The 13,874-nt window shown below is 42.0% G+C and overlaps 1 protein-coding gene across 1 annotated transcript in view; it reads right to left on the bottom strand.

The window, feature by feature from the left end:
- Positions 1–13,874, bottom strand: part of GXYLT2 (glucoside xylosyltransferase 2) — a 77,951-nt gene that overhangs the window by 6,926 nt on the left and 57,151 nt on the right. The window contains exons 4-5 of the mRNA XM_052638859.1: positions 10,482–10,733; positions 9,266–9,389 (exon numbers count right to left, since the gene is read on the bottom strand). Of these exons, the coding sequence (XP_052494819.1) occupies positions 9,266–9,389; positions 10,482–10,733 (376 nt within the window). The remainder of the gene's footprint in view (positions 1–9,265; positions 9,390–10,481; positions 10,734–13,874) is intronic.

Here is a 13,874-nt window from a genome sequence, read left to right as displayed (position 1 = left end):
GCTCCTCTTACTTGCATTCACCTCCATGCTTGCACATACGTAAGCCACACCTGGGGGAGAGTGGTGCTTATCTGAAATCATACTATCAGGATGTGAATCCCAATTCCTTTATTAGCTGTGTGACTTCCCTGTACTTCAGTGCAGAGACTGGATGTGAGGATGGTGGGAGTGAAAATATCTAAATGTACTTTTGTGCTTCTTAACTGCAGCCTGATGCCAGCACAATAGCTGTCCCTTTTAACCCAAAGAGTCACTTCACTCCTTTCTGATACCTCTCTGGTCTTTTGGATTTGCAGCCCCTGCTTAAGCGCCTGCCAATAATCTCTGCTGCATAAACTGCCCTAGACCCTGTCTCTGATTTGGTAAACACATGGATTGATGGAATCAACACATATTTATTGAATGCTTGCTATATGTACAGGTCCTGCCTTCATGGAGTTTAAGGTTGGTGATGAATGTTTTTGCCTCCTCCTAAGTAGTGAAAGGACTCTACTACTACTACTGCTACTACACACACACACACACACACACACACACACACAACCCCCCCAAACAAACAAACAAAAATCCCCAAATTTTTCCTCTCTTTGCAGCCTTAGAAGACCAAGCCCATTTAGGGCATTGTTCAAAGGCGAAAAACAAACACACGGAGGCTAAACGATATGTTACTAAATAACCAATGAATCACTGAAGAAATTAAGGAGGAAATTGAAAAAATACCAAGAGACAAATGACAACGAAAACACAATCCAAAACCTATGGGACACAGCAAAAGCAGTTCTAAGAGGGAAGTTTATAGTAATACAATCTTACCTCAACAAACAATAAAAGTCTCAAATAAATGACCTAATCTTACACCTAAAGCAACTAGAGAAAGAACAAACAAAGCCCAAACTTAGTTGAAGGAAAGGAATCATAAAGATCAGAGCAGACATAAATGGAAGCAGAGATGAAGAAAACAATAGCAAAAACCAAGACTAAAAGTTGGTTCTCCGAGAAGATAAAAACAAAACTGATAAACCCTAAGCCAGATTCATCAAGAAAAAAAGGGAGAGGATTCAAATCAATAAAATGAGAAATAAAAAAGGAGATGTTGCAATGAACACCACAGAAATACAAAGGATCATAAGCAACTACTATGAGCAACTATATGTCAATAAAATGGACAACCTAGAAGAAATGGAGAAATTCTCAGAAAGGTACAACCTTCTAGGACTGAACCAGAAGGAAACAGAAAATATGAACAGACCAATCGCAAGTACTGAAATGGAAACTGTGATTAACAATCTTCCAACAAAGTCCAGGACTAGATGGCTTCACAGGCAAATTCTATTAAACATTTAGTTTAATATTTACTTAAATATTAAACATTTACTCTAATACATTTAATTTAACATCTACCCTTCTGAAACTTCCAAAAGGATTTGAAGTGAGACAGATTCATACATTCAGTAGGCTCAAAATGGACTTCTACCATCTTCTAGCTCTAAAACCTTGGGTGATTTGCTGAGAAGCTTGACTTCAGTTTAGGAGCACTTGTTGTTGTTTAGTTGCTAAGTCATGTCTGACTCTTTTGCAACCCCAGGGACTGTAGCCCTCCAAACTCCTCTGTCCGTGGGATTTCCCAGACAAGAAAACTAGAGTGGGTTGCCATATCCTTCTGCAGGGGATCTTCCCCACCCAGGGACTGAACCCTCGCCTCCTGCATTGACAGGCAGATTCTTTGCCTCTGAGCCACCAGAGAAGCCCTTATTATGTGTCACTCACGACCTAAAAGTAGAGAGGCTGACAGCAAGTTCTGGAGTCAATCTGTTAAGACTGAATACCGCACTCTGCCATGAGTTGTGTGAACTCAAGCAAATCACACAATTTTTTCTGGGCCTCAGCTTCATTATCTGTAAAAGGGGGAAGAATTGTAAGTATCACTTGTAGGATTTGAGGGCGTATTAAATGAGTTCATGTCTAGAAGTACTTGGAACAGCGCTCAGCACATAGGAGGCACACCATACATGTAAACTGCAATCATTACTATTAACACTGTTATTGCTATAACAAGTACTACCTCATTGAGCTGCTAGAAGGATGAAGCAAGAGAACTTACATGGAACGAGCCTAGCATAGCTCCTGACACATAGTACATGGGTGGCAAATGTTTTTTAGCAATTGCCTCTAGACCTGCAGGTGGCCAGGCTTTCTTAACCTTTTAGGAGTCACAGACCTCTCTGGGAATCTCATGAAGGCTTTAGATTCTGCCTTTGGAAAAATATACGAAGAATATTTGCTTACAAGTTTAGGGTTGTGTAGATCTTCTAAAGACCAGCTAAGAAACCCAGCTATTGAAAGCCACATGTGAAATTTGGCCCAGGCAGAATTCAATTAACTTGTTTACCTTCCCTTCAGAATGTTCCAGGGAAAGAAATGCAAAACACATTGAGAATAGAATTGAAACAAGTATTTGTTCACCACAACGCAAGGCACTGGTGTCACTGGGTGATAAGGCGCTGCCTCTGCCCTTGGGGAATCTATTCTCTTGTAAGGGAGATAGTATAGAAATGAACACGTTTTATCAGAGTTCATAGAAAGGAAGGCATTTCAGTAAAGCTTTATTTAAAGTCAGACATATAGTAAGGATAGGACTGACAGAAATAGAAGCTTGCAAGAGCTTTTGAGGAGGAGAAAATAGCCTGATGATGGTGAAGAGTTGGGAAATCAGAGTGTGTTTTAGAAAAGATAAGGCATTTAATTTTTCAGAGCAACTCAATTTCTGCAAAAGGGTAAGCTAATGGTAGGAAAGTTGTCATATAAGTAGACTTCTTTAACCTAAGATAGTCAAGAAATATAAATCTATGTATTAGGTTGCAAGTAACCAACTATAATTCTAACTTGTGAGGCAAAATAGTTTCTTTTTCCTTTGGAAAGAGAGGAGGGTAGCTCATTAAAAAAAAAAAAAAAGGGTTTCCCTGGTGTCTCAGATGGTAAAGAATCCACTTGCAATGCGGGAGACCCGGGTTTGATCCCTGGCTTGGGAAGATCCCCTGGAGAAGGGTGTGGCAACCCACTCCAGTATTCTTGCCTGGAGAATCACCATGGACAGAGGAGCCTGGTGGGCTACAGACCATGGGGTTGCAAAGGGCAGACACGACTGAGCAACTAAGCTCACACAGCACAACACAGCTCGTCAAATCAGAGAGAAAGCCGAACCAGGGCAGTGAGTGGGGCAGCTCCCGGGATGCAGGACTAATGAATGTCAGCTTCTTAGCACTGCTGTCAGGATGAACCAGCCTTGCCTACTTTCTGCTCTTGGATTCCCAGACTCAGGTTCCCAGGAGATGGTCTGATGGTTTAGTGCAAGTCAGGGGCGGGCACGGTTCTAAGACTGCATGGGATGGGGGAAGAGGAGTGCTGTTAGTAAAAGAAAGGGCAATCAAGAGTGCACAGGCAAAAATAACAGATGTGCAGCCTGGGTGGGAGGGGAGTTTGTGGGAGAATGGATACATGTGTAAGTATGGCTGAGTCCCTTAGCTGCTCATCTGAAACAATCACAACATTGTTAATCAGCTATGCGTGTGAAGTCACTTCAGTCATGTCTGACTCTTTTGTGACTCTATGGAGTGTAGACCACTGGGGTCCTCTGTCTGTGGGATTCTCCAGGCAAGAGTACTGCAGTGGGCTGCCATGACCTCCTCCAGGGGACGTTCCCGACCCAGGGATCGAACCAGTGTTTCTTACGTCTCCTGCATTGGCAGGTGGATTCTTTACCATTAGCATCACCTGAGAAGCCCATAATCAGCTATATCCCAATATAAAATAAAAAGTTAAAAAAAAAAAACCAGATGTGCTTTTTTATTCACAGATACATTTGATGTGGGTTACACTGTGAAACCTCCAAGTAGTTGATGTGTGACCAGCATCCTGGGGTGGGTTGAAGATGGTAAACTTCAGACCAGCTGATGAACATGTCGTATGGGTTACTCATGGTAATTTGGCACATAATCAATAACTATTCCGAAATGAATCTAGTTTAAGCAAGATTATCACAGCTGTCAAAACCTAATGTTTAAAAAATGACAGCACCATGAAATGTGCAAGTTATTTTTTTCCACTGTTGAGGAAATAATACAGTGAATGGTTTTTAAATTCCAAATCCCCAATGCTTTAAACTCCTGCAATTTATTAAAAAAAAAAAAAATTCCAGCCAATCTCTCTGGGTTTTTGCTATTTTTCCTCTCCATTTTATATAGATAAAGCAGGTCATTAATTGATTATTTATGAGATTAAAATCCCTTAGTGATCCCTTCAGGAGTCGATATTTATTTCCACAGCCTTCTAACTATTTGTAAAGGACTATATGAATTGATCGCTCCTTAAATTTCTGATCATTTCCTACTCTTGGAGTCTCTAAGATGATTGAAAAGCTTCTGATCATTTTTAACTTCCCGGTGAAATAAGCTTGCTACTTACTTACTATATTCTGTCAACAGATCGGAGGCTGTTTGCACTCCTCAGAGCAATTTGTTTGTTGTCTTGTTTTTTAATGTCTTATTCTGAAACTAAGCTTCCCCAGCCTCCTCTTCTTCCTTCTTCCAAAAAGCACCTTGTTCGAGAAAAGGGCAATGCGTTCCTCCATGAAGTCACCTTTGATCACACGATCTGAAGAAGCAACCCTTTCTCCCCGGCCCTGACAGTGGCTCGCTCAACCCCACACTTGTTTCCTTCACAGTATTGATCACAATTGGTGATTCTGAATGACTCGTTTCTATTCTCTGCAAGTCAATCTCTCCCAATAAAAGGTAGGTTTGGTAAAAGGAGGAACTCTGTCTTCTCTGGTGCCATATGCCCACCGCCTGGCCCTGGGGCTGGCACCTGGTAGGTGCTCAAAAGAGAGCTGCTGAATGGGAGAGCAAAAGCTTATACCTTCCTCCAGCCTCTGTATCTCTCCTCTTTCTCTGCTTTCTTCCTCTCCTTTCTCTCCCCACCATCCCTTCCTCTCACATTCCTGACTGTGCTCTTTCTCTTTGATTTCCTTCCCCTTTTCACTTTAGTCTATTAATCCCATTCCTCCAACCAGTCAATACACCTCTGAAGACCAACTCCATTTGGTCTTCAAAGCACCATTTAAGGTGCTAAGACTCGCACTGCAATCACTTGAGGAAGACAAAGTAGACACAACTCTCTCACAAGGACCCAACAATCTTCATTCTTGCACTTCGGATCAGAGTTCATGAACTTCCCAGACAATGATCTGTTATCAGTTTCCAGGACAGGCTTAAAACCAAATTGCTGGGCCTGTCCACCCCAAAACACACCCATAACTGCCAGCTGCTGGGTGTTTTGGGTGAGTGAGTAAATAGTGGGGTTGTCCACCAGGTGCAAAACTCCAGTGACCCAGACAGGATGAGAGAACAAGGCCTGACTGGGCCTTTGAAGAAGCTTGTTCCATGGGACTGTGTGTCTTGCTCCCTGCGGCCCCAGAAGATCCTCCTGACTCCTTTGTATCAGATTCAACTCATGGACGCTCTTCCTGGACAGAACCCTACCACTTCTGCTGTGGTTGGATGTCCTGCCTTGTCATCTGTACTTAGCTGGTTTCATTTCCTTTCCTGCCCATGTGCACTTTTCTAGAAACTGTTTCTGAAGAAGGGACAGATCCAGGTAGTCATGTTTGAGGGAGGAAAAAGGCACGTGATCTTGTTCCTCTGGCCCCTCATGACTGGAACAAGGGCAGTCTCCTCACCCAAAAAAACAAAACTGGTTTAGAGCTGGCTGGGAATCAGTTGATAGGCTGGACCAGAACAATCTCCCTCTCTATCTTTCTCTCCTTCAAGAATCTAAGACATTAAAAAACAAAACAAACAAAAAAAAACCTATCATCATTGGTATGGACTTGTAAGGTTCTGTTGACCTGATGTTGGGCCATGTACAAGCAAAGAATACTGCTAGAAAGATGGAATGGAATCAGATGAGCAGAAGCAATAAGACGGATACCCTGAGGCCTCTGAGGGATGAAGAAATCAGCTTTGATCCTGAGCAGCTGCCCAGAGATGGTTCTCATGAGGTCTGGTATGATTTGACCCATGTGTCCATGGGACTGGCACCTGGACCCCTACTTAGTTGGTCTGAATAGAATTTGATTCCCTGAAACCTAAGTATATTTGAATCTAAGCACATCTTTCTAAATAGAGTTCTTTGTGAGCTCTTGTCAAATTTATCCTTTCTACAGAACTCTGCTCTTGACTCAAATTCACCTATAAAGATGTGAGTTCAGTCTTCCATTTCTTGATGAAACTGCCTCAGCTCACTGCCAGGAAAAGTCCTGTGGGATGTTACCTGTGTGTCTCCCATGGGCTTCAGCTGTCACCTCGTGAGTCAGTCCAGTACTCAGCACAACAATTACACACCCACAGGCATTTACTATCTAACTATAGCAAGAGTTTCACAACATTTTTAAGCTAATGACTTGTAAACCTGTTTTCATGATATGATTGGCTACAGGAAGCTATAAGAAAGCTATATGAAAATATTCTAAATATGGGCTCAGGTTTTGTGTGTATTGCTTCACCCATAGCAACCCAGAAAATCATAACAATAAGCATGTTTATTTCCTGAGTCATGGCCAATTTTCTCTTCCTCTCTCCTTTCCAGGGATAAAGGTAACACCCTTTTTTTTTTCCTCTTCAAATACTGTTTGTTCTGGTTTATAGAAAGTGCTCCCAATCAATATAAACAAAGAAAAACCTTTAATATGATGGATATCACTGGATTTCAGGTCAAAGAGCTCATGTTTGATAAAGGATCTGAATAAAGCATGAAAGATCAAAGGCAGGCCATACAAAGAACGCTCAAAGAGACACCTAATACTTACTGACCTAAAGTTAGGAAACTCAGTTATTTACTTGCTACTGCTCAGACTCAGGATTCAGAACAACTTCCTAATTATTTTATAAAATCCTTGTACTCAATGGATCTAAGATGGACAGTGGGGCGCCATTAAATTCAGCTGGTTTTCAGATTAATTAAAGACAAGGGTCTCGGTCTAATGGCAGAGCTGCTTGTGACCGCCTTTGAGTATTATTTACTCACTGATCATGTCCTCAAATACTCTGCGACAGGCTAAGAGGCTATCTGGGGAGGCAACTGCGCAGATCTTTTGAATTCCTCAGTTTGGGAATATGGACAGGTAGGCTATGGAAGAGACTTTAAGACACACAACAGAGAGGGAAAATGCAATAAAGCAGTGGTCCCCAACCTTTTGGGCACCAGAGACCAATTTTGTGGAAGACAATTTTTCCATGGACCAGCCTTGCTGGGGTGTGGTTTTGGGATGATTCAAGCATATTACATTTATTGTGCACTTTATTTCCATTATTATTACATCAGCTCCACCTGAGAACATCAGGCATTAGATTGGAGATCAATCCAATGGAGACTGGGGACCACTGAAATAAAGGACAAAATAATGCAGGAGAGAGACACATTTGGGGAAAACTGCACAGCTCTTTAGACACCCCCCTCAACTAGGGGACCTTCCCCTCCCCTACAAAGGCATGGGGCTGGAGCTGGAAAGGCCTGGGCTTGTACCCCGGCTCTGGCACCATTAGCTGCACCACAAATTATTTAACTCTCTCTCATTTGGTACCTTTGTCTGTGAAATGGGGATTCTATCAGTGTTCCTATGAAAATTAAATAAGAAAATGCTCAGAACAACACCTGACACGCAGTAAATAATCGACATCAGTCGTTATTCCTTAGCTTCAGGCTCTTGGCCAACATGCTGCCAACATCTGCTTCCTCCCCGCCAGGAATTTGGAAGTGGGATGAAGTTAGTCTTTCCTTGTGGCTGGACCTGGAGTGTGAAACTGTGGCATTGTGCTGTGAGCACAGATTGAGAACCTTCGAAGAGAGGAATGCACAGCCTCAGTGGGAGAAGGGAAGTCCAGCCTGGGCTGCTCAGCCTTTTCCCTTCCTTGCCTGTTTCAGGTCTTCCTGCTCTAGGTTTCTACAGGACACCAGTTTGCTTATTTAAAAACGTATCCTTTGTGTTTAGACTAATTCCAGGGGCCTTTTATTTGTAGCCAAGAGTCCTACTCACTATAACTACACCTAGAAAAAAAAGACGGAATCTGCTTAAGTAGAAAAAGGAGGAGGGGCTGACTTTAAAGTCCCTGTTGCCATCAGAGTGAAATGGATTAAAACACGCCACAAACCAACAGCCAACACACCCCCTTCATCACAAGAGTTAGTATCGGGAATCTTTCCCAGAAATGAAGTCCATTACGTATCAACCTGCTTTTCTTCTTTTCCAGGATTTGCTCCTTTTTGATTCAAAGACATATGAGATTAGGCTTTATTTCAGAATTTTGTAAAAAACCAAATATAGGTACATACAGAGACAGAAGTCTTAGAAAACAGGAGCCTCTATTTCAGGATTTTTTTTTTTTTTTTTTTTTTTGGTCACATCGCATGGCTTATGGGATCTTAGTTTCTGACTGGGGATCAAACCCTGGTTCAGGGTGGTGAAAGCCCAAGTCTTAACCACTGGACCACCAGGAAATTCTCTATTTCAAGATTTTTAAAGACCAAGGAGAGTCCTAAGTAGGTTATGGTGAGGAGTGATTTTTTTTTCCCCAGAGATCTTTCTCAAAGAGAAAACATGGTTTTGATTTCAATCACATTAAGTAAGACTGTAGTAAAGATGAAAGAAAAGGCAATGTTTAGCTTTAGGCATCAATGTAAAAACACAGACCAGAAACTTACATCCCCCTTCCTTCCCCAAGTCCACCAAATCACTGACTTGAAGAATTTCTTTGCCCCAGGTGGAAAGAAAGAGGGATATGTATTCGTGGTCCCTCTTCTACATTGTTTTAACCCTGAACAAGTCCCTTCACTGTCAGGATCCCAAGAATCAAGTCCCGTCAATCTAGCAATTGTTCAGGCTATGGAGGGCCTTGCGCTTAGACCATAATGTTTTCATTTAGGTCTGTGCCACTCACTTATTTTGCCTGTACTTCTTCAAAGAATGGCATGGCAAAACCCAAAAGATATTCTTGAAAAATGGAGCCCAGTGTTGGAGGTTTCAACATTTGACCTTTTGTGTTGGCAGTGAGAGGACGGCCCACGTGAGACCCCAAGGGCGGATGAAAAGGCCCCCTTTGCAGGGGACACAGGCACAATTCAGGGTCCACCAACACAGCCCAGGCTGGAATGTGCTCTGTGGGCTGAGGTGGGTGAACTCCTCCACGAACCACATTCTCGAAAGAGAACCTACCTGGGTTGAAATAAAAAATAATATTTAATAAGTCCTGATCTCCCCACGTGATGGCATTCTTGTACTTCTGGTAGAGAGGGTACAGCATGTCCTCCCAAGCCAAGCCTGTTGGAATCATGCTGTTCTGGAAAAGACAAAACCGTCACAGTGGCTACGGCATGGCAAATGCATCTGATCTGCTGAGCATCTGTGTACAGGGACGAGTTCTCCCCTGTACTCTCTGCCCCCCAGAGTGAAAATGAAACCAACAGAGGAAGGGTCCTGCTGGCCTCAAGGCATAGGACAAAGCAAAACTAGGCCTGGAGCCTGCAGGCGCCCACATGGGTGGCAGACGAACCTGGAACTAGAAGTGGGCCTATGGCTTCTCAGAAAAGCAGGCCCCAGATCGAACCTTTCTTTGTTACACTAAATTCTTGCCTCTGAAGTGAAGGAACAAAATACAGATACCATAATTAAGGTATCTTAAGGAAAAATACCCTTTCCTTATCTCACAACAATTATCTATTTTTAAGATAAAAGCAACATATTCACACTAAATATTCAGACAGCACACAAAGATGTAAAAAGTAAAGATATTTTTCCTTCTGCTTCCTACAGTTCCCATTCCCACTTTCTCTAGATGGAACCACAATTAATGGCCAGTTTCTTAGGTAGTCTTCTGGAAATTTCTAAGGCATAAAAGGAATCACACCCTATGGTACCATGTTTTGTTGCATTTAAATTTTTTCACTTAATATTTTTTTAGAAATCTTACTTATCTTACTTATAGATTTACCCTTTAGTAGGAGGGTAATTTTTTTTTTTTTTGACTTGTTCTCTACTGATGTTCACTTAGGTTCTTCCAGTTCTTTGCCAAGATAAAAGCTGAGGCCTTGTTCATTTATCTCTGTATATTTATGTAAATTTATCCCTAGGGTAATTCCGAGAAGTTCTCCAAGGTTTTTGAAGGCTGAGATACACACAGGGTTTAAGGATGGAATTCAGAAATGCAACGTAATGTTCCAGAATAGTAACTCTGTTGAAGAGTGTTAAATTCCATAATCACCTGGGATTTTCCTAAACCAACAAATATTCTGTAACTTTCCAAATGCCTTTCTCTTTCCTGGCTTCTACAAGCCATCTACTTCTAAAGTCAATACACTGACACTCCAAGAACGTCACGCTGAGAAGACAAAGCCTTGATGTTTAAAAAAGGAAATATAAACTACTTTCTTACCTTGAACTGGGCACTTCTTATCCGAGTTAAATTCATTAGCATGACTCCTGAGTTAACCCCCGCGGAGCCATAGAAAGGGTGCCGGGCAAAGCGGCTATACCAGCCAATCTTGGGGATTTCATGCTCGGGGGCCATGGCTGCAAGCTGCGTTGAATTAAACTGCCTCAGAAGCTTCCAGATGTCATCAACAGGTCTCAGAAAGAGAACATCGGTGTCCACGTAGAGAAGGGAGTCCACATCCTTTAAAATTACCTTTGTATGTATTGGGTGAGGAGGGAAAACATGACAAGTCAGAAACAAAGGAAGTGGCCTGAGAGGTCAACACTGACACTGATTTCATTGATTAACGCGAATTCTACAAGGGGTATCACTCTTAGCCCCCATTCCTTTCTTCTCCTTGGACTTCAGGGAGAAGCATCAATCAAAGGGTAGACGCTCAAAGAAAGATCAATCTTGACCCAGATTGGTGCAGTTCCAGGACCCTTGACTATATTTGGCAAGGGTTAAAATTCCCAGGAGAAGGCAATGGCACCCCACTCCAGTACTCTTGCCTGGAAAATCCCATGGATGGAGGAGCCTGGTAGGCTGCAGTCCATGGGGTCACTAAGAGTTGGACACAACTGAGCGACTTCACTTTCACTTTTTACTTTCATGCATTGGAGAAGGAAATGGCAACCCACTCCAGTATTCTTGCCTGGAGAGTCCCAGGGACGGGGGAGCCTGGTGGGCTGCCGTCTATGGGGTCACACAGAGTTGGGCACGACTGAAGCAACTTAGTAGTAGTAGTAGTAGTAGTAGCAGTAAACTTCCCAGGGAGTGAAAATATCAGCAAATGACTACTTTCTTCTTCTTCTTCTTCTTCCAGGCTTTCTTCTTCCACCCTCCAGTAAGGCCATCTGTCTTTCTCTTTTAGTTTTTTTCTTGGAAAATCTAGGGCAGGCATTAGAACACTCGAAGCTGGACAACTAGACTAGTTCATGCCAGGCTTTAGGGTAAATACTCTGTCTCTGGATCCACTTCTCTCACTGTTGCTGGGTATGGCTCTGCATCTTTTTGAAATAATATTTTCAACTAAGGTTTAGACTTGGAAATAGGCAAAGCAAGTCATTGGCCAGCTTTGTCTGCAGGGATTGGCAAATGCTTTTGTCTACATGGCTAGGCAATAATATTTTAGGCTCTGTTGCAGCTACTCAACTCTGCTGTAGGATAAAAGTAGCCATGGACAGTATATAAACAAATGAGCATGGGTGATTCCAGTAATCCTTTACTTGGGAACACTTAAATTCGAATTACATATAATCTTTAGATGCCACAAAACCTTCTTATGTTTCTTTCGTCAACCATTTGAAACATAAAAGACATTCTTGACTCAAGGGCTCTGGTTTGTCAACCTCTGCTGTAGATCATTTAAGTCAGCCACCTTAAGTAAATAAGTTCTCCTTTGCTAAATGCTTATTTGCTTACCAGAATTGTGCCCTGGGGTCTGAGACTTCAAAGCCATTGTTATTATAGTAATAGGGTTATTTACCTTGTTTTCTTATTGTCCCCCCAAATTTAGAAGTAGCTTAACCAAAGAAGGATCATCATCCTAAAACCATAACAACACTTGTTACGGCCTGAGTCTTTCTAAAATGCATATGTTGAAGCCCTAACGCTCAATGTGATGGTATTTAGAGATGGGGGTCTTTGGGAGGTCATTACGGTTACTTGAGGTCCTGAGGGTAGAACCTTCAAGATGGGATGCGTGTGTGCATGCTCAGGCATGCCTGACTCTGCGACCCCACAGGTGGTAGCCCACCAGGCTTCTCGATGGGATTCTCCAGGCAAGAATACTGGCGTGGGTTGCCATTTCCTTCTCCAGCAAGACGGGATCCGTGTCCTCATTAAAAGAGACATCAGACAGCTTGTGTCTCTCTTGCTCACTGGCTCTTGCGCTCATCTCACTCGCTCTCTCTCTCTTTTCTGCCATGTGAGAGCATAGTGACAAGGGCAGCAGTCTGCATGCCAGAGAGAGGGTTCTCACCCTTATCTCAGACTTACAGCTTCTAGAACTGTAAGAAAATACATTTCTGTGGTTCAAGTCACCCAGTTATGGTATTTTGTTATGGCAAGTTAAGACAACATTCCACCGAGATCCTAATATTTAAGATTGATGAACACCATATGACACTGGCATCATGGAGATTTCAGTTTTGAATAATTTAAAAACTTACACGATTAGTTGTAACATTTATCTTTCCTTCCTCGTGTCGTTGAGGAATAGAATTTACATGTCAATAAAATAAAATAAAAAACAATGATCTACCATGTCACAACAGATTATCCAAATTAAAGAAATACACGTAACCTTGTTAAATACTTTGTAAATACATTAATCATTGCTGGGAATTCCAGCACTTATCCGAGGAAAAGTTCTGTTAGTAACAATACTGCTGCTGCTGCTGCTGCTAAGTCGCTTCAGTCGTGTCCGACTCTGTGCGACCCCATAGACGGCAGCTCCCTGGCTCCCCTGTCCCTGGGATTCTCCAGGCAAGAACACTGGAGTGGGTTGCCATTTCCTTCTCCACTGCATGAAAGTGAAAAGTGAAAGTGAAGTTGCTCAGTTGTGTCCAACTCTTAGTGACCCCATGGACTGCAGCCCACCAGGCTCCTCCACCCATGGGATTTTCCAGGCAAGAGTACTGGAGTGGGTTGCCATTAAAGTACAGAGTTTAAAAAAAAACGTGAACTGAGATATTCAGTGATAGATATACAAGAGATTTTAAAGACATATTAAGGACATTAAAAAGCATGTCATATATCTCATTATGATTTTATAATGACTATAGGTTGAAATGATAAAATTTTGGATATACTGAATTAAAATGTTATTAAAATTAGCTTCATGGTTTTTCTTTTTCAACACAAATGCTACCGACTGAAAAATTACATAGCTGTGCAGATACATTTTCCTTTTACACTACAAATGGTAGCATAGCACAAACAATGTCTCCAGTCTTCTTGCTTTCTTTTTTTAAAAACTTTTTATTTTGTATTGGGGTATAGCCAATTAACAACGCTGGGACAGTTTCAGGTGAACAGCGAAGGGACTCAGCCATACATGTGCGTGTCTCCATTCCTCCTCAAACTCTTCACCCATCCAGGCTGCCAGATGACATTGTTGCTTGCTTTTTTATTAACCAAAACAATACATGTCGGAGGGCTTTCCACTCAGTACATAGAGATTTTATCTACTTATTTTTATGTATAGCGTTCTACTGTGTGGATCTACCATAGTTTTTTTAATCATCTGAATAGAACATTTAAGTTCTTCTCAAGCTTTTGTAATCACAAACAAGGTCACAATGAAAAAAAATCCTCATCTTAGTTCATTTCAAGTATACAACACTTTGG

Source organism: Budorcas taxicolor, chromosome 1 (genome assembly GCF_023091745.1).
Source record: "Budorcas taxicolor isolate Tak-1 chromosome 1, Takin1.1, whole genome shotgun sequence".
Classification (NCBI taxonomy): domain Eukaryota; kingdom Metazoa; phylum Chordata; class Mammalia; order Artiodactyla; family Bovidae; genus Budorcas; species Budorcas taxicolor.
The sequence above is the reverse complement of the archived record's forward strand: the minus strand, read 5'-3'. Positions and strand labels throughout refer to the sequence as shown.